We start from the raw sequence: 27,207 nt of genomic DNA on the forward strand, positions 1-27,207 counted from the left end.
TTCATCCCACCTTTAGACTGTTAAATACTATCTGTTTGGCATCCTAAATGAGGGTACATTCATATTCCTTACCTCTCAACTGTCCTAATTAAAGGTGGGACAGTCCAAATTCTAAGGGACTGCCATTCTGACATTCAGGGTTTGGTCCTGTCTACACAAACTGTTGGGAGGTTTGTGGCACTCATAACAGCACATCCAGGGGCGCACGCAGGGGGGAAGGGGGGGTTTCTGGGTCTCCAGAAACCCTTCCCCTCCGCTAACGAAGTTCCCCACATAGCAGCACTGTACTATACAGCAGCCACGGCGCTGTCAAACACAACATTAAAACAAGTGAAGTGAATAACATTGATTATCTCATTACAATGGTACCTGTCAAGGAGTGGGATATATAAGCAGCAAGTGAACATAAGTTCTTGAAGTTGATGTGTTAGAAGCAGGAAAAGCGGTCAAGCGCAAGGCTCTAAACAACTTTGGCAAGGTCCAAATTGTGATGCCCAAGGCTCATTGATACGTGTGGGTGCTTAAAGGCTAGCCCATGCTAACCCCTGTTCACCACCGAAAGCATCTACAATGGGCACATGAGCACCAGAACTGAACGATGGAGCAATGGAAGAAGGTGGCCTGGTCTGATGAAGCATGTTTTCTTGTACATCATGTGGATGGCTAGGTGCGTGTACATAGTTTACGTGGGAAAAAGACAACACCAGGATGCATAACTTGGACTCAACATTCACCAAACTTCATTCCAATGGAGGACCTGTGGGATGTGCCGGAAAAACAAATTTGAGCCGTGGAGGCCAAACCTCGTAGCTTACAGGACTTATAGGATCTGCTGCTAATGTCTTGGTGCCAGGTACCACAGGACACCTGCAGAGGTCTTGTGGAGTCCAAGTCTCAATGGGTCAGAGCTGTATGGGCAGCACAAGAGAGACCAACACAATATAAGGCAGGTAGCTTTAATGTTGCATGTCTTTTCTTTAGTTTCTTTCAACAGTCCAAAAAAAAAACCAATCATAGGTTAACTAGTTTCTGCTAAATTAACATTAGTGTATGTTTAGAAAGTGAGCACCAGTGGGGAGGGTTTGATGTAAATAATTAAACATGCTATAAAGCCCTGCTGAATATGTTGTCCAGGGGCGGGCGGGCGGGCTGGCTGGCTGGGGGGGCAGGAGCCCCCTCCCATGTGAATCCCATAGTGGGATACGTTGGGCTACCTGCATTGTTTTCCCTTTAAAAATTTTGCCAGCCAGGCCTGATGTTGGCACTGTGATTTTTTTTTTTTTTAAATAATTTAATCTAAAAAAATATATGTTTTTTAATCTCTCTCTATAGACACATTCAGGGTCTTCGAGGGAGAGGTATTCAGGCTTCAACAATATGATTCGGTTAATTAATAACCAAAATTTAGAAACAAACACTTATTTCAACATCTTGAGCACTGTCTCTATATACCCCAAAGCTTTTCTGCCAATTATTAAAAATAAAACATCCAATCTTTTCATACTGCATATTGTTTGCATAGTGCATGCAATGCATTACCTCAACAGTCACACAATCAATTTTCTCAATCGGTGTTATAAAAAATAATAATAATCTTCTGTCAATTATTTTGCAATTATAAATACTTCTTTCCATGAAAATCCTATGACATGTTAGATACAAATATTTCAAATTAAAGAGGAAAGATTACAAACAAGGTAGATATTTGATTATTGAGAGGTGCAAATCTTGGTACAGCATCCCTTGGAGATCAGTGTACAAAATTATAGCATCCGATTCTTTCAGTCTTATTGCCAACTCCTTAAACCTAGTGCTGGACGAATAGAACAATGATCAGGGAAACTACTGCTAGGCCATCTGTGACATTCACTGAGCTACATAAAAGTCAGTAGCTGTGATAGAAGATACCTTTATGAGAGTCAGCAAACTTCAAGCCATACAGAATATAAATTTTGTGATCGATATATATTATTAGATATTATATATTTTACACACACTCTAAATAGAAACTGCTTTCACATACCATAATGTTGCAAGCTTAGGCTGTGCTTGTACAGCAAAAATAAAAGTCATGTGCTGTACAGTTGAAGCCTGAATTACAAAGTCAACTTTTAACTCCATCCATTCCCACACACTCTGCAACAAATAGTCTACAACAGATTGCACTGGACGAGATAGAAGATATGTCCGTCTGTCCCCTTCACAAATATTGCCCCAGTTACCCATCCCAAACAACGTTTTCATGAAATTCAGAATGTGTCATTAATAACAGATTGACTAGTAATCAGTGGAAGATTGATATTTTAAAAACTATGCATTGGTGCGGGCCAAAACAGGGTCTTCATCTACTCTGAGAGGCAGATATCATTGCTTCAGAAGACAAATTATATATATACATATATATACACATACACACACACACACACACACACACACACACACACACACCTGAATTCAAACTTTGTAAATTTTAAACTTGTGCCCATTTGTTCCAGATTTATGTTGTAAGCAACTGTATAAAGACATTTACATATGAGCAAGATCTATTGTTGCTGTGTTCTTTGTTAATAAACCTCTAAACTGTGGACAGATAATGGTTAAAATCTGTGTAATAGATTAGTGCAGGTGGCTTAAAGGGTATATGTTTGATGTACATGATACACTCCACCTGTTATCCTTTGGGGACATGGAAGAAAGGAAAGAGCTGAGATTTTGTCAATAGCTCATCTGAGCTTCAGCATCATTTATAAATCTAGACAGCTGACCACACAAGAAAGAAACCACAGGGGGGCTTAAAATGTGTCATCTTCCCCATATGCAAATGCATTGCTTGTTGGAAAACAAGTGTTCCATTTAAACTGCAACTGGCATTAGAAGTCCAGCCACCCCTCGGAACAAGTCCTCTGTGCAGCCAACTCTTAAATATGTACTGCACCATACTTGTGCTATGGGCACGACCAACTAAACATTTGCATCAAGAAGTGTTGCGTTATGCATCTTCTCCTTACTAAAGCTTAACTTACACAAAGAATGTATTAATATGTGCTGGAACAGGCAACTTTATTTTACGTAAAGCTTTTTGTATTGTAACTTAAGGAGCCCCCCACCCCCACAAAAAAACCTTTTTACAAAAAAAAAAAAAAGGTCTGTGCAGTATATTTAATTTTTTAAAATATTTGTACATGGGGGTTTGCATTCTTATGGCTGCTATACTGAAGGGAGTACTGCATCGTACCATAGACACCAATTTGTTGCTGAAACACACACGTAAGTTATAGGAGCTGCAATTTGGCTGTACTGCTTCATAGGTTCCCTGTTAGATTTACAATTTAATTAGCCATTTAATAAGAAAATTATGGGCTAAAGTTCACAAGCATGGTCTCACAAACTGCTGTATTAGAAGACTTAAAATTACAGTATTTTTCTAGTCATCAGTAAAATATTAAGGGCCTGGGTCATTAAGAAAAGTAAGCATACTTGCCTACAGGGGGCTCCCGAATTGAATGGCGGAGGCGGGGAGTAATCACATTAAGCCCCGCCCCCACTATTCAATGCCGTGATTAATTTCAGCATTTTACAGTGGGGGAGGGGCTATGGTACCCCCCTGTCACATGACTTCTCCCCCGGGGGAGAAGTTTTGAAAGTTGGCATGCATGAAATAAGGCAAAGAGTAAATGTTCTCCAGGACAAACCATGTTACAATGCAAGGGGTGCAAATTAGTTTCTTATTTTGCAAATAAGTTAAATATTGGCTGATTTTTTATGTAGCACACAAATATTTGATAGCTTTTATTTATTTTTATTGAAATTTAAAGTTAATCTAGGACATGCTTTTCCCAAACTATAAATCTGTTCCAACATTTTAAATTTACCTTCCCTCCAATGCAACATGGTTTTGCCCAGATGCAGATGGCTCAGGCCCCAAGAGCGGTACTTCAACCTTCAAACAAAGTCCATAATAATCATCCATTTCCCACAAGACACAAAAAAAAAAAATACCTAATTTAGTTTTTCTATTAAAGAATTGGAGGATCCTTTTGTTTTAACCCCTTCACTGAAAGAGTACTACAATGCATTGAAATGCATCTTTTTGTTTCTTTTTTTTTTTTTTTAATGGGAGGCCCCGAAGGGAGCAGAAAAGATCACGAAACTTATTTACATTGAAGAAAGTGAATATTTTCTCATTTATATATTTATATATGTACATATACACAAGCATCTACATTTTATTTTTTTCCATGGAAGGTTGTTCCAGATGCTATATTTAGCAGCAATTGTGAAATTCCAGCACATGTTCTATAAACGACTAACTACAAGAAAAAAAAAAAGTTGACCGCAATTTAAAATAATTAAAACACTTGCATCATCTCAAATAATCCGAGTGCTTGTCACTGTACACAAATCTATACACATCAGTGAAAAAAAAATGCACAGATGAAGAGTTAAAAACACGAGGGGGAAAAAAAAAAAAAAAAATTAGGATAATGTGATAAAGTCCTAAAATCAGTCATTTTCATTCCTTCCAACCTCCCCCCAAAAAAATGCAAGTGAGAAATAACCTTCCCTTAAAATGTGCATTCACTTAGACATAAAGTAATGTCCATTTCCCATATTACTTTATGCATTAACACCAGGTACCATGTTAAAATGGAATATTTAAAAATAAGTTAATGCCAAAAGATAATCCATCAAGACTTGCAAGTTGCCATAAATGTTACAGCCTGTTTTCAACTCTAGTCTATCAGTATTATATTCCAAATACAAAGACCAAAGTTAATGCTTGCATTTGTATGTAGAAATCACTAATAAATACACTCACTTAAAACTATAGAAGTTGGACATGGTACAAAAAAAAACAAAAAAAAAAAAGTCTCGATGTTTCAGTTCTAAATAAAAAATAAAGATAAAACAAAGCAACCTCTGGCTGCATATATTGTCCTCAAGAATGTGTAGGCTAATTTGTGGCAATCTCTTTACTGTCCTCCACAAAACGCATAAATTTGAAGGAAGTCCCATTTTCACTGTTCGCTAATTTCTCCAGACCAGCTAGAGGTGCATTTGGTTCAGCGTTCTGCAGTTTTTCTAGGTTCCCCGTCAGTCCACTGATGGGCGAGCTCCCACCGTTTCCCAAACTTCCGGTCATTGGAGTAATTCCACCGTTCTGAATAACCGAAATTTCATTGGTCTTCATGGCCAAGCCATTTGACAGAGCTGCAGCATACTGGCTCCAGAAACTGGATGGGTCCCCATTCCCTGCCCTGGCAACCAAATCTTTCTGGAATATTTCGGGAAATTTGACTGGATTCCCTCCTAAAAATGCCATAGGTCCATCCACAGAAAGTCTTCTCCCTCTCCTCGCAGGTGTACTATTCCACATGTGAGTCCCCATATGGACCTACAAAAATAAAAAAAATAAAAATTAAAAATGAGTGCGCTGGGTAAGACAAAATAAAGTCACACACACACACACACACACACACACACCAACACCCCTGAAGATTGCCACGGACTTCTATATAAATTTAGCCCATGACTAAAAGCAGACTACGGAAATTACGTTCAGCACCAATTTTCAAATGAAATACAAAATGCTTTTAACAATCTCTCTAATTAGGTGTCAATACACCAGTAACTAACAAACAATCACATAACATTTAAAAAATTCCAGAAAAATGATTGTCGCCTAGCTTGTGACATTTTCCATATGCACCACTCTAAAAAGTGAAAGTAAACCAAATATTGCTCTAATATCGCTGTCTACCTCCCCACTAATTATTGGTAGGACATTAGAACACATAACCTGCTAGAACACACACACACACACAATAAAAAGTTTAGCAAATGGCCTAAGAGTAATTATTCTTCTCACATTTCTGACAGCAATCTCTAGAGAAATTCTGTCACCACTATGTGTACAAATGTAAGGGCTCAGCCACTGTTTAGGAACCAGAGTCAGACATGTTTCAGATGAATAAAGAACATCCTGGACGGTTAGACACTTAAAAAAACGGTTTCAGTAGATAAGTGCAGTCTTTCAAAAAGCCAATATTAAGGTTTAACATCTGCACTACACTTTCTGAATGGCTCTAGACCAGCAAATATTGTTCAGTCATAGTCCGATCGATCATTTATGTATCAATACTAAAATTATACCAGCAATAAACGCCAAAAATAAATCAATGCTTTTAAATGTCTCAAGTACAAAAAAAATAAAATAAAAACACACCACATACCAATGTGATACTTTCTAAGTGAAATAATAAAAGTATCTGCAATTCTGCAGCCATTTCTAAATAGGTTACAATTCCATGTCTTAGGAGTATTTAAGTGGGCAAAAAGGATTCTGGGTAAGGACATACAAATTAAGTTTCAGCAAGCTACTTGTTATTCCAGCCCAGTATTAACCAGCATTTTTGCCTGGTCCCAGTTTCAATTTCATATTGTTGTTGCAAAACTTCGCGAGTGGAGATTCTCGTTTAATTAAATTTTTGTCCTGTAACTCACTGAAGCAGGACTGGCCATTGGTTTGTCTGTACCCAGAGGTGTTTTTTTGTAACCAACATTGAACTCTCCAAGAGATTGTGGAGCATAGTATGTAAAAATTTCATGACAAAATAAATATATATATATATATATATATATATATATATATATCTCAACGCAAGAAAGAAAAAAAAAAAAAAAAAAAAAAAAAAAGATTTTTTTTTTATCAGATAAGTTATAATTTAATTGAGACACAATTGAACTATGACACTTATTGGGGTTGCTCTCAAATCTACCATTTCATTTTATTTTTTGTTTTTATATTTTTTTCAAAGGGGAACCATCTATAAAATAGAAGTTGCCATATAATCTACAATCCACAATTTGATGCACACACTAACACTTGTAAGAACAGACAACATTTGAAATGTTAGGACTACACTAAGATAGCTCGGGAAATCTTGATTTTAATGAACAATTTTTTTCTTGACGTACTACGAGACACCACAAAGCAGTAATAGAGCAAACTTCTTTGCAAATATGACACATGCTTAACTACGATGCTTGGGAATTTGACTGTTTTGGGAGGTGGCAATTGCAGTTTATCCAAACCAGAGTTAAACACATGAGGGACACTTTACATTAAATAACAAACAGTTAACTATTAGTAGAGAGTAATAACATGTAAAACAAAAACACACACACACACACACACACACACACACACATATATATATACATATACAAATTGTAAATAAAGTTAAATAAAAAGGAAACACAAAAACAGATAATTGGGGAAGACATATGTGTCAAACATTACAGACAAGGCAATACTTAAAAGTATTACTGACTTTCTAAATAGGAAAGCTAAATAAATACTCAGCCAGTCACTACGAATACAAATTCAGCAGTCTAAATGAAGAATAATGTCAAAATTCTATATCGGGGGTTTTTTTTTTTAGCTCATATATTGGTTAAAGCCACAAGCTGCGTGCAATAGGATTTCCTAGTACAATAAGATCATGAGTCAGCAAGGACAAACCTACATCTCTTACTGTTATTTTCTGACCTGCTTATTTAATATAATTTTAAATATGTGAACCCAAACGAAGCAGCAATACATTGTCATCTAACACGTCACTAGAAAAGAGGAAATCTACAATCTAGTTCTTAGGTGTTACAGCTTAAGAACCGCTTAATAAAGTGTTTTTTTTTTTATGTGAAGAGGGCATTCAAACAATACAATTATTGCTGTTCAACAACATTTTCCTTCCCAACTACCATCTCATCAGTAATGTTATTTACACTTTCTTATCCAGCAGTGATCAAGCAGGGTCCAAGGCAAATCTCACTGCAATAAGCAGGAATTGTGACAAATCTTTATAATCATCATCTCCTTCCAGTTTAAGACACTAATGTACTATATTTCATAGCACATTATAATAAAATATAAACAGTTTCTTAGGTAATCAGTGCTGTAAAGAACATATAAAGTCCATTCAAAAATCACCATTCAAGCAGGGAGATTAGGGGGTAAATTTATCAAGCTGCGGCTATGAAAAAGTGGAGATGTTGCCTATAGCAACCAATCAGATTATAGCTGTCATTTCGTAGAAGGTACTAAATAAATGACAACTAGAATCTTATTGGTTGCTATAGGCAACATCTCCACTCTTTCAAACCCGCAGTTTAGTTAATATACCCCAAAGACTATTAAGCTTGATAAATTTACCCCTAGGAGTGTGGAGTCCCTTCTTTATCAGTGCCGGATCACTGATAAGTTAAGTGCAGTAACAAAAATACTACTGTGAGGCAGTATTGGTCATTAATAGATAGGACAGATTTTGATTTTCGTTATGGACCCCTTTTAACTCTTAGATTTGTATGGGAGAAGTTGATGACATAATATTGTGACAAAAAAATAAAATTCAAAGTTTATATGCATAAGATAGTTTACCTTAAGATTGCCTTTCGTAGTAAATGCTCTTCCACATATGGTACAAGCAAACGGTTTTTCACCAGTGTGGGTCCGCTCATGGATTTGTAAAGCACTGGAAGAGGAAAAAGACTTGCCACATGCATGGCAGTAATGCTGCTTTGGAGTCCTTCTGGCCAAGGATGGAAGGAGAACAGGTGATGTAGCTGAAGATGACAGCGATCCTGAAGATGCAATACTTAAAGGCTGTTCTTTATCATGAGGCAAGCTGTGCATGAAACCATTAAATTCAGTCTTTATGATGGTTGCCAGTGGAGATGGAGCTGGATTTGCCATCAGACTGATGTTCGTGGTCAAATTAGTATTATTGGTGAAATTGGTATTCAAATTGGAGTTCGGCTCAAAGAGTTGCGATGGTAGATCTCTCATCTGGTGTGTAAGCATATGCTGTTTTAAATTGCCTTTAGTGGAAAAGCCACGATTGCAAATTGTGCAAATAAATGGCCTCTCTTTGGTATGGCTTCTGTAATGAATGTCCAAGGCACTCTGACATGCGAATGTTTTGCCACAAATATCACATATTGTGTTTTTAAACTTATTTCGCTCTCTAAATGGAAATAGCATACCCAAGGGTTCTTCCTTGATCATTTTATCGGTATTGGTGGATGTTAAATCAAGAGCACCACCATTGGCAGGAGTTGGTGACATCCCATTGTGGAGCTCTGGTGGTAAAGTTCGTGGCTGCTTCTCTTCTGTGTTAGGGAACTTTAGAAAGTCATTTGTGCTGTTAGGTGACAAAGCATTCATGGAGTAAGTAGACTCAGAAGCAGCTGGGCTTCCAGCACTTTGACTTTCTATATCTCCACAAAGAGAGGATGAGTCATTAGTCATAGCATCACCTTCAACAGAGCCATTTTCAGCTGCCTTCAGACTAGCCTGGAGTTGCTCAATAAGCCCAGCATTTATCATTTTCATTTGATTCTCCAAAGCAGCGATACTTGAGATTTCAGGGGGCAGTGGGGAGGAAGACAGGCTATCTTGGGAAGCATCAGCAGATTTAGGAGTGTCAGGGACACTGCTATCAGGACAGTCTTCCATGTTTTCATCGGAGAAGTTATCTAGATCATCAATGGTTTTCTCATCAAAGGAACCAGTATCAGACTCCATAGAGTCAGGATAACTTTCAGCAACTGGGGTGTTAGGAATTTGTCCTCCCATATGCATCCGGATATGTTGCTGTAGTACAACAGCATTGGTAAACTTCTTTTGACAAATGGGACATGAATGCTGTACCCTAAGTGGTGGCATGGCACGGTGTACACTGTAGTGGGTCTTAAGGTTACCTTTTGTGGTAAAAGCACGTCCACATACTTTGCATTTAAAGGGTCTTTCCCCAGTGTGTGTCCGGTAATGCATCTTTAGGGCACTTTGGCAGCTGAGTACCCTATGACAAATTACACACTCGTTTGGGTCACTAGACTTTTTGTCAATGTTTTCTACAAGTTGTTGTAGTTTAGAAGTCTCAGATGCAGGTGCTGCATCCAAAAGTCCTCCAAAGGGGAACTTGGCTTTGAATTGTTCTGAGATGAATGGTAGAAGCGGGTTTGGAAAAGCTGCATTGTTAGTGGGAGCAGAGTCACCTACCGGAGAGCAGGTAGAACTGTTGAAGTTTTGGAAGATCTTGGACTGTTGAGAATTATCTTCACCTTTGTCATCCAAGTTGGGCAACTCACTAGCCTCAGCCTCTTCTGGAAGACTGTCTTTTTTTAGAGGTGGTTCTATAGCTGGCAAATCACTTTTTACGTTATCAGATGGACTTACAATTGGATGACTAACAAAGATTGGTTGGGGTTCCTCAGTCTTAATAAATGGTGTTAAGTTGGGAATGGTTGGTGGCAGTGGCATCCCTACAGATGTTGTCAGTGTAGGCAAGACTGGTTTATTATCCAGCCAGTTTGTTACAGGTTTTTCAGGTGGTATAGACATCCCATATGGAATGCCTGTACTTGTAGGTATGTTGTCTAAATGTTCCGGCACTGGATATGGATTCATCTGAATGTGAGGATATTTCTCTTTGTGACGTTGAAAGTGAACTTTTAGATTCCCTTTGGTGGAAAACCGGTTTCCACAAATGTTGCATTTAAATGGTCTCTCGCCTGTATGAGACCGAAGATGAATCTGCAAGGCACTGTCACTACCAAAGACCTTTGCGCAGAACCTACACTTGTGTTTGAAGAAGGACTCATCAGATGTGCTCTTTGTTTCAAAAGCAGTCACACTGGCTGGCTTGTTTTTCCTCAGAGAGTTTAAATCCTCTACTGTTGTTCCTATGTTGGGCAATGGGCTAGGGAAAAGTGTGTTACTTGGGGCAGGCTGAGGTAGTAGTGGGTTAGATGCAGGACTTAATAGACTGCTTATTGCAAAAGCTGGTGTTGATGTTACAGGTGCTGGTGGGTTGCTGACCTGTGAGCCACCAGTGGTTGAAGGTACTCTGTCTGTGGAGGGTGAATTAACTGCTGCTGCCACCATTTGATTAATAGTTGGAGGGGAAGTACTGTTGGATGGATTAGTGTTTCCAGGGCTGCTCTGAGGTAGCTGTACAGGGGGTAGTTGCTTCATGCCACTAATGCTGGCTGATTGACTAGCAAGACTTTGTGCTAACCCAGCTGCTGCAGCAAGCTGTTGGGACAAGTGGGAACTCAATGTAGCCAACGGAGTAGCAGAAACCCTCATTGTCCCTTGAGGACCACTAGAAGATGGAGGAATCTCTGCACCTTGTGAAGCCAACAATAATATTTGGTGTCTGATTTGCTCAATGAGGTGCAACTGGTGTATCTGCTGCTGCTGTAAAGCCAGGAGCTGTTCCATGAGTGCAGGTACAGCCATTTTATTGTTGGTTGCCCCTTTAGACTTCGCTTCTTGAGAGAACTGTGCCACTGCCACTCTAGTACTCTGAAGGTTTTCGATTATGACATTGCTGTTAATCACAGAAAAGTTGCCCAAAGTTGTCAGATCCCTTACTTGAGGTAGTGAGGTTGTGATAGCTGAGGTACCCAATGTGGAATTATTACTGCTTGAAACACCATTGTCCACTTTGTTGGAACCACTGCTGCTATTGCTAGCTCCGATCTCCACCTCCATGGATTCCTCTTTGTCAGGCTTGTCATGCTCTGAAAGGTCACTACAGTCTGCTTGATCTGTGTTATTAACTGTGTCATTCATGTGCTCGTCAGGATTATCTGAGGGGGGACTTGGAGAGGTTGTTTCAGCAGGAGGTGGTGGATTTTCATTCACAATTAGAACCAATTGATTTTTAGTGCAGTTCTTCTTGTGTTGCAACAAATCTGATAGTTCAAAGAACTCAGCACAGCATCTGCTACAGACATGAGCATCCTTGTTCTTCGGTGTGCGATGTGTTTGACCCCTCTCCGTGACTCCTAAAAACCAAGAAGTTCATAATTAGAAACAGCTTATAAAACACTTTTTATAACAAATTATTGCCATTCACAGCAAAATGGGGTTCGCTTGGTCAGACAATACATGACAATGTCACAAATATTGCTTACAACTTTCTCCATTTTGCCTTCCTTCACTTTAGACTTAGATGAAGAGCAATAAGCACTGGTGTCTTAGGTAATCATTTACGTCAAATAATCCAACAAAATATAAAAAAAATACTATGACCAGAAGACATTGGGCAATAATGAAATTCCATAGCAGATATTGATTTCCAATATTTCATGCGCTTTATTGTGCAATTGTCCGCTGGGTACAAAACAATTTGAAGGACTCATTAAACATTCTAGTTCCTGTCAACCTTGTTCGTTTTCAATGGTCTCAGATATACCTGATCATTCGGCCTGCCACTTTGAAGTCATTTAGACCCCAATCAATCTGTGCTGACAACTTAACAGTACAAGACAATCTAGACAATGTCTGGAAAAGCACAACATTTTAAAATGACACATGCATTTCTACAGAAGGTGGTTTATACCGCAATAGGTGCATTTGCACATTATAAAACAGTAATATAGGCCATCTCGTATGCCGCAACTGTAAACACTGAGAAAAGAAAAATGCACACCGATAATGTGAAAAGAGGTAAATAAGACAATTTATAACCTTTAATTTGTGCCAAGCTGGGGCTAAAAATCCAGATTTAAACCGATCTTTGCATAGCAAAGAAAAGTGATAATCGCACGCTATTGTTACACATCTGTGGACTTCACTGAATTGCAAATAGTTGATTGGGAGCCTCTCACCAATTTGCTGTTCCCACTAGTTGCTCACATTTCTTATCACACTCAGGGCTATTTGCAATTTAAACATAAGACTGACTCCAAAACTAACTGATCCTATTGAAAAACAGGATGGTTTCCTATTGTTCACCCAGCGTGAAGACAGAAACTTCTGTTGTTCAAAATGGTGTGTGGTTGTCTTACAAGGCTGTGAAAAAATAAAAAAACCTGTTTAATTCAGAGATTACCTCCCTGCATGTTTTAGTGCAATCCTAAAAAAAAAAAAAAAAAAAAAAAAATCACATAATGGGGAGTTTCCATGACACCACATTCAATTTGGACATTTTTTTTTTCTTTTTAAAGACTTTACACAAATACACCATTCTCTAATAAATGTATTAGAACCAGTGCATAAATGCCACAATTTAGAAGAAATAGAATGCTAATATATAGATATACAGAGCTTTAAATTGAACTTTATATATTAAAGTTTAGAAGTGACAGTCCTAATCTCTGTGCAAAAATCAAAAATCATTTTACAAGCTATTAATAGCCTAAATTTGGATTTTAAAAAAAATAATTAACAAACAGTGAAAGCTGGTATATTTTGTATATATCAAGATACAGCACTTGATTTTACTTCTAAACCAGCAAAAAATAAAAATTATAAGTCTTTACGGAGAACACAGAAAATAAATGACGTGACTCTGGTGCTGTGACAACCAATGTATGCATTTTAGATGCATCCCCCCCCCCCCCCCTGAAAATTCAGCATCTAATATATTCAACAGAAATCTTGCACATTTCCATATGTAATGGTTATGTCCCATCTACTTTTACAGCCAATTATGAGGGAACAAAAAGCCATTCTGTTTGTGCACACATTTTGAACAAAATGCATTAAACCTATTATGTCAGCATGTTCATTTAAGCTCTACATTCAGTGGAAAATACGTTTCAACCAGATCACATTTATCAAAACATAATGCCACTTTAAAACACAGTTTTGCTTGGTCAGCTAATAGCAAATTCAGGACTAAGCAGCTTGTAGAGTGGGCCAAAGACTTCACTTTACTAACTGGAGGTCTCCAAATAAAGAACTTTGAGGAGAAAAAGCAACGATTTGAAAGCTTATAGTCAATCACTAAGCAGCCCAACATAAAAAGGAACTATACCGCAAAGTCCAAAGGTTGCAGCAAGTGTACACTGTAATTGGCACTCTAGATTTGAAGTGTATTAAAACAAATGTACACATACTTTCATTTTTAAAGAGAAGTTTCACTTCTTCTACTTCAGTTTTCATTTCTTGAGATTCTCTGTTGATCCTCATCTGTAACAAATCCAGTGTACCTAGAATTATAAAAATATATATATATATTGGGAGGGTGTAAGAAGTATGTATTTTAAAAAGAATTTAATTTGTTTTAAGATGGAAAAATAAAACCATGACCAATGTGTCATAAAAACAATATTGCATCTGAGTAAATCCCATACAATTTTCTCTAAAACTTTTACCTAATACTCTACTTAGCAACATAAAAAGACAACATTATGAGATGTGTACACAAATATAAATATATATATATATATATATATATATATATATATATATATATATATATCCTGTTTAACAGCATAGGGTTATTATACATTGCAAAATGTACATTTATATAAAATGTAATCTCTAATTTTCAACACTATGTCCTAATAATAATTTTAGAAAGACACTAAGTTTAGTGTAGGACAATATGTGCAAAGCTACAAAAATTAGTATTACAAAAACACACACTACAGTTGAAATGTAATATATAACTAAACTAAAGTGTAGTGAATCTAATTTTTTTAAGTGTATATTACAAGTACAATAAACTAAAAGTAGGTTCACACATTATAATACTGAACACTAGGTGGGGATCCAGATGCAATGGTTCCAAGGTGGGGGGTTGATGGGGGGGGGGGGGGGGGGTATATGACAATTCCAGTGTCAGTGAAAGAAAGGCTCCTTGAGGCTACATCTACACTTTGGCTACATAAATATTGGCATTCAGACAAGAAACTAAATCCCAGTTGTTTTGGAGAACACTGCTCTATGGGAAGCACTTGTCAATCCACTGTGGGTTTCTGTTTGAGGGCAGGAAGGGGGAATAGGGTTAGTGTAGAAGTGGCGCTGATAAGGTGTACTTAGTTTGTTAACTCCCTGCTAGGAAAGATCAGGACGACTGAATTCGGGGTCAGTGAGAATCAAAAAACATATTGAAGCCTGAACTTTGTCACCTTTTGAAGAGAGGAGGCCAGCAGAGGTTAAGAAAGCAGAACACTTTAGATTAATGTACATGATGATGAAGGTTAGCATATAGTATACGAGATATACTATATATTGTCACCTCCTTCAAGTCAGCATAAATCCCCCGACATACACTCAAACAATAGTGCGAGAACAAGCATTGACGCTTATACATGTTTGAACCTTCTGTTTTAACAAATGAACATGTCCAATCCCATATAATGCCATATGTCCCAAGCAAGAGTCCTGAACCTTGGCGTTAAACGGTTAATGTTTTAAATGTAAGCGTTTAATCATATCGCCATGGTTTGTCATAGTAAATACAAAAAGTTTCTGTGTTTTAGTACATTTCAGTACTGCTAATTAAATGCATCTCAATCCCCACCCAACTTCTGCTACGGAAAGGACTTGTTCAATTTCTTAGAAGATAACAATGTTTACAAAACACTGAAACCCTGCAGTAAAAAAAATTAAAATAAAAAAAAAAATACTCAGACACATTTGCAATTTAAACTTAGATAAGCGGGCAGAATAAGTTGCCGAATATTAAATATGTATATGAAATAAACGTTCCCTTGCCTACATAAAAAATAAAATTACATATTTCATAAGTATATTATGTCACTGGGGCAGTTAAACTTACTTTAAGCACTACGTACATAGCTGTATAAATCTAGACTATTTATCTCAGAGAATTGTGGCGTTTCATGGCTTACTAGAACACTAATATTATTACAAGATAATCCTCTAAACTATTACAAAACATGACCTGCAGGCAGATTTAGAATTTTTGTTCAAAATCTGGTTTAAACCCCAAGTAAAAACATTTAGGAGGTGATAAAAAAAAAATGTAATTTGCAGTTTTCTAATAATCTAGATAATACTATTTAAACAATTAGCCCTCCCCCAGAAACATCATTTGTGAGTTATTTTTTGTTTCCAGGGCTATCAATGCGAATGCGATGATTTACAAGTTTGATAAAAGAAATCCCCTGCCAATATATTATAGTTTTACTCCTAGGGCAAACTAAAAAACACAAAACAAAAAACCGTAGTGGTACTTAGCATAGAATAAAACACAGTAATTATGTTGCAAATGCTTAGATCTTATTTAAATACAAACAAAAGAAGAAATCTTTGAAGTAGTTGGCTTTTGAGAAATTAAAACGTTTCTAGTGAAACAATATGCAACAGTTCTAAAAGGTGGCGGGGGCTTCAAATTTATACCAATTTCACCTGGATTGAGGCTATTAAAAAAGGGGGTGTCAGATAAATCAAAAATCGTTAAGTAAACGAAATTACAACGATTACATCCAGTGAAGCTAAAACGCTACAATAGGATAGTCTAAAAATAATACATAAACTGTAATTTTTGCAGTGAGTAAAGTGCTGCCGGATACATTGTAGGCGATCAAAACCAAAAATTGAAATGGGATCTTCAGTTTTGTTTTTCAAAGGATGGGTGTCTGAATAAAAATAAATAAATAAGCATTTTGGAGGTGAGATATTAGCATTCACAACAGACAGGCTCCGATTACACCAAAATACTTTTGTTTCGGGTCTGAAGCTTTAAGAGTGACCATATTTTTTTCTCTTTTTGGTACATCTGGATTAATAAGTAACCATCCCATGCTGGATGTGGTTAATATTTTAGCTGGATGGAGGAAAGAAAGAAAAAAAAAAAAAAAAATAGTCTGTGGGGTCACCTCTCTGTGAATGAGTCATATGGGACACAGCCGCAAGTTACCCTCTTTTCAACGTGCTTTTTAATTTATTTATTTTTTTTAGGGGGAAAAACAGCCAAGGAGTACAAAGATGAAAGAGTTAATTTCTACGAGCAGCACTTCTAAAGAAGTTGTCTAAGACGTCTCAAAAAAAAAAAGGTGCTTCCTTCGCAGTCAGGCTACGGTAATTCCTAGAGACATACAGATTTACTAGATATCATAAATAAGGTTTGGAAAGATTTGGGAGAGAGTTTTTTTTTCCCCTTCCCCTCCCTTAAACCAGCCCATGTGGAGTGCATTGTTTGTTAGTGAATAGCTGGAAGATTTGACCCTAAATGTTGCAGGGTTTCACAAAAGGGCATGGGGAGCAGCCTGCTATTGCTGCGGGACGTATGGCATTAGGGGACAAATCGCTTTTCAACGGGGGTCTGGTGTAATGGAAACAGGGATTGTCACACACACACACACACACACAAGGTGTATGTAGTAGATTAGTGACCCGATTATCTTAAAAGGGAAAAAAAAAAACACACATCAAAGAACAGGCGAGAGATACCAAGTATATGGTCCCAAATGTGGATGTGCTTTAAGTTTAGTAGAGACAGAACTAAGCCCAAAATACTAACTAAATGATCTCGCCCTTACTATATAAGCACACTATATAAATGCCCTACACGTTTACAATCATCGTAAACTCAATAGCTCCAAAGATTAGAGCAACTAGTTTCACATACAAAAAATAGCAGATAGAAATAAACAAAATAAATTATAAACTGTTTGTCACTAACTTGTGAGCAAAATAAATAAATAAAAGAAACACATATACAATATTATATATATATATATATATATATATATATATATATATATATATATATATATTATCACAGGCTGTATGAAAAAGTTATCAAAATAATATATAAAATAAGATATCAGACACTATTACAGACCCAAGAAATATTTTAGTCCTCACATCACGTAGCTGGGAAGTTTAGTGCACATAGACATGCACACAAAGTACAGTCTCCCTGCGATCTAAGCACGAATGTCACAAATTGAAAGCAAACGGTGTCATCCAGTCTGCAGCAGAACACACCGACGGATCTCAAACTTTGTGCTGAGTTTTACATGGGGGTAACCCGTGTCCCACATCCACAGAGGGTGAATCTATCTCAGGAGACAGTGACTAAGCGTCCAGGCAGCTCGGAGTGTTGTTATAGGGAAGTAGAGCCAGCTCACAGAAGAAGTGTGATATTCCCATCCCAGGGCAGTGTGATCTATGTACACACACAACCCCTGGGCTCTCGCTAGCTCACCGCAGGAACAAGAGCTGGAGTTGGTATCCCAAGTGGGTGCAGGGTGAGATCCGGGGAGCCTGTGTAGTGCAGGAGTGAGAGATAGGGGGTAATTGTGTTAGGAAGTGATCAGAGGGGTGATCCCCAGACTAGGTGCAACCAGCTATGTGTGGCTGGGGCTGATGCGGATAATAACGGGGTTAGCTCAGGATTAATCAGGTTATCTCTAGATTAAAGGGAAGAAGTGCTCCCACTTACCATGACTTCCAGGCAAGGCCAGACCGGGGTCCGATTGGAAATGCTGGGGTTTCGCCTGCTTCCTCCGAGACATGCTGGCTCACACATCAGCTGGGGCAGAAGACAAATAATTTACTCCCAAAATGTGCTCCCAATTCCGGGCAGGGAGCCCCAGCCAGCGCGCATGTGTCCTGCCATAATTATGATGATCAATAATGCATTGCGATTAATCATAGGAGAGGGGTTGGTGATGGGGGGGAGAGAGAGAGGTGGTGGGGGTCTGGCACATGGCCAGCTCTATTCAAACCAACTCGCCCTAATCAATGAGTCGGTGATTCGCTGGAGGCTCCTGTCTCTCTCAGCTGCCACCCAATAATAAGGGGGCCGGCTTACAGGGAGGGAGGGAGGAGGCAGGGACTTGTGTTTGGATACAATGTTAACCCTCTTAGCAACAACCAGCCAGCTCTGTAACTATAGGAATTTGTTAGGGAAGAAATATGGTCAGGGTTATTTATCCCTTCCTTAATAAACCCTGGACGGATGCTGATTGCAAGCTCTGAAGGCCACTCATATCTTTCCAATCGGCTGATATAGACTTGCCAGCTTCTATACTGAGTACCTGAAGTACCTGGGCACTGTCTCCAATACAAGACTAAGATGCACACATTAATGTTACACGTTCATCTGCTGGACAATGCTGTAGACAAAGGTTCTTACACATAATTCCACAAAGTTCTACATGCCGCAGATATATGCGCAGTATAGATCACTAAAGTACTCTCTCTGCTGGTAAATCCTCCTATATCGATTGTTACACTGACCTACTGCTATATAGGACTATATACTGGCCAGCTAGCATACAGATTTACATAGTGAACTTAACTATACTGTGTGGCACTACGCACGGTGCATTATATCAGACTTTTAACTATAATTTTTATTTTGTAGAACTGGTGGGTGAGAATATGTTAGATATATGCATACAGCAAAACTTATTGTAATACACAGTAAAATGTGGGTAAACATCCCACCCAAATGGTCATTTATTATTATTCTCCACGCTGAACTACTTGGACAGAAGCCAGGACAGCATTACATTAGCAAACCCTGTGCAGCAATCAATGCTCTCTGGTTTTTTAATTAAAAGTTACCTATTTAAACAAAATAATGCTGTTGGTATTTTGCTTTCAGATCCCATAAGAAGACAATGCAATATGAATTCCTGCGTATCACATATACCGATGCATTGACACTAATAAAGAAATCTTTTAAAAAAAAAAACTCTGGAGCCTCTCCAGGGTCTGTAAAGTTGTGGTAGAAGCTGTAGGTCGGCCCCTGAGCTATGATTGGCTGCCGATGCTGTCGGTCAGTAAGAGCTTATATGAGAGGTGGGCGGAGTTTCAGAACTAAAGGAGAAAAGAATCTTTCCTTGTCCGTGCAGAGTAGAGGGGATTTGGGATGGCAGGTTCTGGATGAAGCTGATTTACGTTGGGGAAAAAAAAAAAAAAAAAAAGAGCAAATCAGATCAGATCACCTCGGAGGGCTTCATCGTTGCAGCTCAGTATCTCTCAGTATGCCACAGGAATACTATTAATCTGCACTGCCCCATGATACCCAGACTTGACCCCAACACACTAAACCTCTACGATGACGGCTACTTAGTTATGTTGACTGATTTCACCGACCAGCTGTAGTTGTCTTAATTTTACTTTTTATTTATGTGCCTTTCATTTATTACTTACTGCAATTTTATTTCTATTTATGCAACACTGAAATAAAATGCAAATATATATATATATATATATATATAATTGACGTTGCATTTATTCCTTAGGTTTTATATTTTAAAGGCGTGTTCCTAAGCAAAGCAATGTACTTTTAATTAAATAATTGAGCAGGCAAACTTTCCTTTTTTTCATAACACTAGTCTTTCCAATTTTGTAATTTTAGGGGGAGCTCAGGATTACTTGATTGTGTGCCTTGTGTCTGACGGAGAATAAAACTCAGTTGGGGGCTGAGTTTGAAGGATGGACATAATAATCTTCCTATAGGTGATACTGAACAAGTCATTATTTTTCACTGAATATTTAAACACATCCTTTGGCAGAGATTGATATATAGCTCTTAGAGACGAGATGGCGTAGGCTTTTGCCATCTTCATATACGTGTGGGTGTGAGACGTATTTTCTCTCTATTATACAAAGTTTACGAATAAATTATTATTCTTATATAACCCATATACACTGTCTGTATTTTCTTATATATGTATATTTGTAAAATATATTGTGTTGCAGAAGAGAGAACTTTAAAATAGCGGAAGATCTAGTGGCTGCGTAGCTATGTTGAGTTTCTAAAATTACACTGTAAGCTGTATTTGTCAGACAACAATTTACATTAACTATAAAAGCAGATATATAGGGGGATCCTAATAATAATGATTTTATTTTTCCCTAACGTTTATTCTCCCTCTGCCCTCACTACCTCGATGATGATAATATGGTGAAGACTGTACATGAGATATCTGAGCGAGAATAGGACAACCGTGTTGGGAATACATCAATTATATGTAATAGCCTGTGTCTGAATTTAAATGTTTGCAAATTTTAAGGTATTGATGATTTTCTTTCAGCTTTTTTAGTGCCGATGCCAATCTTAATCATGATTGCTTTTATATACTGACATAAAAAACAATATGGAAAAAAAATATATATATATATATATATCTTAAGGTTTTGATGATAAAACATTGTTAAATGCACTAACGATTTGGAGAAGACCTGTAGGTTATTTTGGAACGTCATGGTTTACTCTAAGCTGTTACTGGAACTTAGGTACTGCAAATGGTTAACTCCGTTAGCAATGTAACCATTCATTAACCCATTTGCTGAAGGGAGCTTTGTAGCACAGTGTTCCAACCCTGCCTAAATTAGCTAATTTGGCGTCAAAAGGGTTATCACAAACTAGATTCATCCGTGAGCAGTATACATCTTGGTATGAGAGGTGCAACATGTATCATTGTATCAAACCTAGGGAGGAAATTGTTTATAAATGTAACACAACTGGGTTTTTAATAACAATTTTCTTTTAATTTGGTCAACATTGCTACACTTGTGCATATTTTCAATATACAGGTATATTTTCTTATGATGTTAGATTCAATCATTAAACTAAGGTGTTTGTTTCTGTTTAACTTGATTGCAATTTAAACACTCTTTGTTTTTTTTAATATAGTCCTCACCCCACCCTATATATTGTCCCAGTGTAATCCTGGATAATATTCAGCCCTTGTGGTCTTTGCACTTTTCTAGACAATAGGAACTCATCACCTCTCTAGTTTAGATTTATTTCCAGATGATCAATACACAGTATAGAAGTCCCAAATTTAATCCCCCTCCATTATTTCTGACAGCAGATAATTGATCAGAGGTCAAACAAATACCCATAATTGAATCATAAGTAATATGGGGTGGCTTAAGGCGAATCTTTAAACAGAACCAAACTGATGGGGGGACGACGACAAAAAAAAAAATCACTACATTCATTTGTGCTTTGTTGTCAATTTTATACCATTTGGTGTTTAATGACCACTTGCCACACCTAGAATTGTCTTTTTTTGTGTGTTTATACTGCTATTGGTAGCAGATTCACAGCTGCCAGTGCTTTCAAAATGAAATGAAATAATTAATTTGCTAATATGTAATAAGAACTCCAATGCACATAGAAAAGTTATGGCAGTAAAGAAAATTTAAATATAAGATATAACAGAGCTTCCACATATAAAGAGTCTATTGTTTTCTATCACATATTTTCAGCAAGTGATGAATAAAATAAATATAATATTCACCTTTCAAATTGTGGTTCATGTTTAATATTGTTGCTTAAGAATTGCAAAAGAAACATAAAAGAAAACTAAGTGGAACACACAGGGGGATATTTAATAAAGGTGTGAGTCCCCCACACCCCCTTGTTGGATTTGAGTTTGTAGCAATCATTTTTGTTTTCTAACTGTGAATTCATTGCCATTAGCTGACTTGCATGGTGAAACCTGCAGGCACGAGGTTAGCATATGAACTAATTGCACTGAAGTCACCAGGCATGGATAGTTCACTGCTCCAGGATTTTCTTGGTTGATTGGTAGCCCTATATAAAACAAAGCACAATATAGTTTGGTATCTAGTGCATTCAGTTAGAGAGATAATATTTGAAAAAAAAAAACCTGATGTTTTCTAAATATCAATGATTTTTAATGGGTATGTTTATATAATTTTTTCTTATAACATTAAGTTAAGTGAGAGAAACACACACATGTATGTAAAAACTCATTCAGCCTGACAGAGAAGAGCATGATGGCAGCTGCAGCCAAACAAGTCAGTTTTCTAACTTAGGTTATGAACATGAGAAGGCAAATTATTTTGGGATATGAAGTTGATCTTTCTTCTTGAAAAAAACTTGAACTAGCTATCAAGTAATTAAGAAAAGAGTCACATTCATTTAAATCACTTTAGGTCCAAACCTAAACCCATCTCTTCAAACAGATATAGACTTTTGCTCAATCATTTGCTTCAGTTATTCTCTCTGTGTTTAGAATTTTCACTTCCTGAATGAAATCTTCCGATTACAAGGTAGCAGTTTCCTAGATATGGCACATGGATGCAAATATATGTTAAATTTAAATTAGCTTTGGTTTTCAATAATAAGTATTTTTAAGAATAGGCATACGAAGTTGAGGGTGGTGATTTGCAGTCTCTGTGATTAAATCTGAAAAAAAATACATTGTGACTTTAAGAGATTTTATGCGATTAATCTCATGTTCTCAATTTCAACAAGCATTTCTTGCTCAGAATCACCTAAGATCTCCCGCATGAGCGATTAATCGCTCATCTGATTAAGCCCTAGAACACAGATAAATCTCCTGAACTTCATGCAAGACGATTACATTGTGGTACGTCGCAACTGAAGGAGATCATCGCACTCCAAGGCAATTAAAATTTATTTGTGTAACAGAGCAAATGGGAAACAATGAGTTACAAAAAGGCAGATCTTAATTATGAGATTCATTTTTCCTTCGATTGTGTGACCAGCACAACCGAGTGTAAACCTTAACATGTCTGATTCATAAAGTGTTTCTAAAAGTGCTTTATTTTGCTACAACCTCTTGTTTGCTGTGAATTGATAGGCAACCATGCAAGATGACAGATGCATGCTCACGTTAGAGATATAAATTGACCTTGATCAATACTCATTCGCATAATGCATGGTAAAAAAAATGGCCCTTTTTAGATTACAAGAAATGGGACATAGCTGACATACACACCTAGGGGTACATTTACTAACATAGAGCCAAGAGTACACATTTTCAGTAGCCAATAGCAATCCGATATTTACTTTCCTTAGTCTAACTTTCACTAGGCCAATCAAATCTAATTGAAGCATACTGCACGTTTACACACTTGCACCCTCATTAGCAAATGCACCCCCATAGTTCAGGATTTAGTAACTAGAAGTCATATTCTAAAGCAGAATGTGACAGTTGCCTCAGGCTGCAAGATTTGATGGGCAGCAAATATTGATTAGTAAACAAGTGAGGAACAAGTGTGGCTGACAATATTATCCTTACTTGGGATAGTCTAGGAAAAATCAGACAGAACAACTCTAAAATTTCAGCATCCTGTATATTCATGTGCAATATTTGTTTTTGGTGGTAAAAAATATTGGAATGTGACATACAAAGTCCACCTTTAAGTACAGTTGTAAAGAACAATCTAACATCGAATTTTTTTTTTTTTTTTTTATAGCACACTGTTTTATTAATTTACGTAATATATACGGTGGACATATTGTTTTACAATGTTAGCACATCAAAGGGAAATAAACTGTTTAATTGTACAAAACATACTACCCTGGTCCATTTGGGTATGAGCTCTATGGACTTATACTCTGATAACTCTAATGACTAGTCAAAACCTTGTGGTAACCATAGAAAGCTAGCAAGCTCAGGCCCTTGTGTCAATCTCAATTAACTGGTCCAAAAATCATTTGTTGATCTAGGCAATGTTGTTTTAATAAAGAAAAATAAAAATGGTTAGGCCTATGGGCCAACTGAATACTTGGTTTCTGGACTATCCCTTTCCCTTTAAGTTAAGCCAGCCACTTACAATCTACCACTATGCAGGGTCAGAGTCACATTAAGCCACACACACGTAGGTGGCCAAATATAGCAAGATCGGACCATTAGGTGCTTGGACCAAGCAACAAGGTCTCTTCTGGTATCACTATTAGTGAAGTTGAAAGATGATCACACAAACAAGCCAACTTCCAATCATATTTAACAACATGTCCAATAATGACAAATCTTTTTTGACCACACAAAGATATTGTTGCAGATATCGCAGTGTGTGTGTGGCCAGCATTAAGTTTTGCAGGTTAGTGTCAGTATTGATAAGGGGAACGATAACAACCTCAGACAAAATACATCCAGACATCACTGAGCATTGTACACCTTTTCAATTTTCTCAACTTGAAGTCTAAAGTTGACCACACAAGTGTCAATTTTGATGACTAGTTTGACTGATCTATATCAAATTGGGCCAAATTTGTAAGGATTCAGTTCTCTGTACAGCGCTGCTGAATTAGTGGCGCTATATAAATAAATGGTGATGATGATGATGATGATGCTCCAAATATGGCCAATGATTCAGAAGGAGAGTCAGCTACTGAGCCAAACCACCAAACAGTCTGATCTTTTCCAGTTTGGATACTCGCAATTATGGCCAACAAGATGGGTCTCGTGCTGTGGTGTGGCCACTTCGTCCATGTCCCAGGCATTGCACGTAGCCCCTTGTTTGTCAATGCATGGACCATCCTAGGTTGTGTGCACAGCTGCACCAATCACTGATGCTGTGCATACAGCCTTGAGCGTGTGCGTGTGTGACCGTGTGGACCAATAGGAAGCTATTGGTATGAGCATTCACTTGTCATGTGGCTCAAAGGGCACTATGGACTGGTGGATGGGACCCCACCATAGTCTGCCAGAGCTGAGTCCCCCGGAGGCAAAACTAGCTAGCTCTGGGCCTCGGTGCAGGTCGGTGGGGAGGATGGAGCAGGGGCCCCCTTCCCTCTTCATCTGCCATGCAGCAGGTTCCATTATTTCCATGGGCCCCGGTGCAGTACACCTGCTGCACCAATGGTAGTTCCGCCACTGGGGCCCCCCAATGCCAACCCCAAAGGTTTGAATCCTAAATTTGTAGCAACATTTTTTCTCTTCAAGAACACTTTGCTGCGATCTACAATCTATGCAGAAAAAAACATTAAACCTATTAGCATTACTTGATCAGTGAGCATAATCAAATTGCACATCTGCAGTCTATCATGTACTCATCTTCAAATTATTTTCCTTCTGGATGTCTGCAAATATAGCTAGCAAACAACACAACACAATTGGAACTGTTTTGTGGTAAATACAAAAGTACATTTTTTATTTAAAAAACACCCAGAGATTAAAACTCAAAGAGAATTATTTGCTAACATTGCCCATTGTTTGTACAATAGAAGTAAATAACCGGTAAAACCTTTGACTAACCCAGAAAACATTACCTTTGGTCACATAACATGGCTGTGACATGATTCCTATTAAAGCATAGATTAACCTTAGAACCAAATACTGACTCTTGCTCCAAGTACTTTTTGTTTCAGATTTCAGATTTTTAAGAAAAATTGTTTTAAATATTATTATTATTATTATTATTATTATTATTATTACTGCTAGAAACCTGATAAGGAGAGTTCTCTTATTTTATGATTGGTCTTGATAAAACATGACTCATCATTGAGAGCTGTAGTGAACCTTGGTGTAAAGTGTAATGCTAGCTATTCGCACAATGACACCAAAGCGGACATCAGACAATAGGCCCAATTGTGCAGCAAGTATAGCCCAAAAACAAACCTGATGCCAAATAATTATCCAAAAGGATCCGTAAGGTCATTATTGGGCATGTCTGTAGATACAGGGGTATATTTACAAAACTGCGGGTTTGAAAAAGTGGAGATGTTGCCTATAGCAACCAATCAGATTCTAGCTATCACTTTGTAGACTGTAGTAAATAAATTATAACTAGAATCTGATTGGTTGCTATAGGCAACATCTCCAGTTTTTTAATTCCACAGTTTAGTAAACATACCTCCCAGTGTGTAAATGTTGTAATCTTTTATAAAGACCCGGATATCGTATTATGCTGTATATGGGGGAAATAATTATAACATACATTGCCCGTAATACATGAACAAAACATCAAACAAATGGAGTAAAAGTTCTGCTCTCAAGAGCTTACAGTCTTATATAATTGTAATAATGTTATTCAAATCTTTCACTTGAACTGTCTTCTTTGCCTATAACCACCAAGCTTTGAATGTCTAATGACACTTTCATTTTCACGCCATGTACCTTATTTCTACTTTATCGTAGACAGATGCTTCTTAAAATATTTTACTCATTCTCTAATGTTAATTATATCTGCTCATACAAGAATCATAAACATGTTCTATACATTTATATTTTATAAAATTAACATACAGCTAAAGTTTATATCTGTACAATTTTATGTTACTAATGATCAATTCTGTGCATTATTATCATGGAACAGTAACATTTGTCTTACATACTGTAGGTACTATATTAACAGTGACATAAAATGCTAGCTTAATTCAGCTATATGTACCTTATAATAATATTATTTAATATATTAGGTACTTAGTTATGTATGTGAATAAAAATGTACAGAAAGGTACATCAGCATATAATAAAATACAGTAATCAAAAAATATATGAGCAAAAAGGGGACTATCCTGAAGAGCTTACAGTCAAATAATGCAAGTCATCTTATTTTTCTCTCTTTTTATATTATACAGTATATTTTAACTAGTTCTATTCATGTAATTTTTCTGTACAATATAAACAACATATTTGTAACTATACTCCATTACTTGTTTTTTTCAATGAAGAACTTTCTTTCCA

General features: G+C 37.2%; 1 protein-coding gene across 1 annotated transcript; it reads right to left on the reverse strand.

Moving 5' to 3' along the window:
• Positions 1–4,176: 4,176 nt before the first annotated feature.
• Positions 4,177–18,388, reverse strand: SALL1 (spalt like transcription factor 1). The gene is made up of 4 exons (XM_075188864.1): positions 18,219–18,388; positions 13,915–14,007; positions 8,441–11,856; positions 4,177–5,395 (listed from the first exon to the last, which is right to left on the reverse strand). Exons 1-4 carry the CDS (start codon positions 18,289–18,291, stop codon positions 4,955–4,957), a joined length of 4,023 nt encoding a protein of 1,340 aa, XP_075044965.1. The 5' UTR covers positions 18,292–18,388; the 3' UTR covers positions 4,177–4,954.
• Between the last annotated feature and the right edge of the window lie 8,819 nt (positions 18,389–27,207).

This window comes from Mixophyes fleayi, chromosome 10 (assembly GCF_038048845.1).
Source record: "Mixophyes fleayi isolate aMixFle1 chromosome 10, aMixFle1.hap1, whole genome shotgun sequence".
Taxonomy (NCBI): Eukaryota; Metazoa; Chordata; class Amphibia; order Anura; family Limnodynastidae; genus Mixophyes; species Mixophyes fleayi.

Bases quoted from the DNA above. Each gene is read 5' to 3' on its own strand.
- SALL1 (XM_075188864.1), bottom strand. From the start codon at position 18,291: ATGTCTCGGAGGAAGCAGGCGAAACCCCAGCATTTCCAATCGGACCCC. The intron at 14,008-18,218 runs GTAAGTGGGAGC...TTATAATTCTAG, and splicing joins GGCCTTGCCTGGAAGTCATG to GTACACTGGATTTGTTACAG. The intron at 11,857-13,914 runs GTATGTGTACAT...CTTGGTTTTTAG, and splicing joins ACTTCTCTTTAAAAATGAAA to GAGTCACGGAGAGGGGTCAA.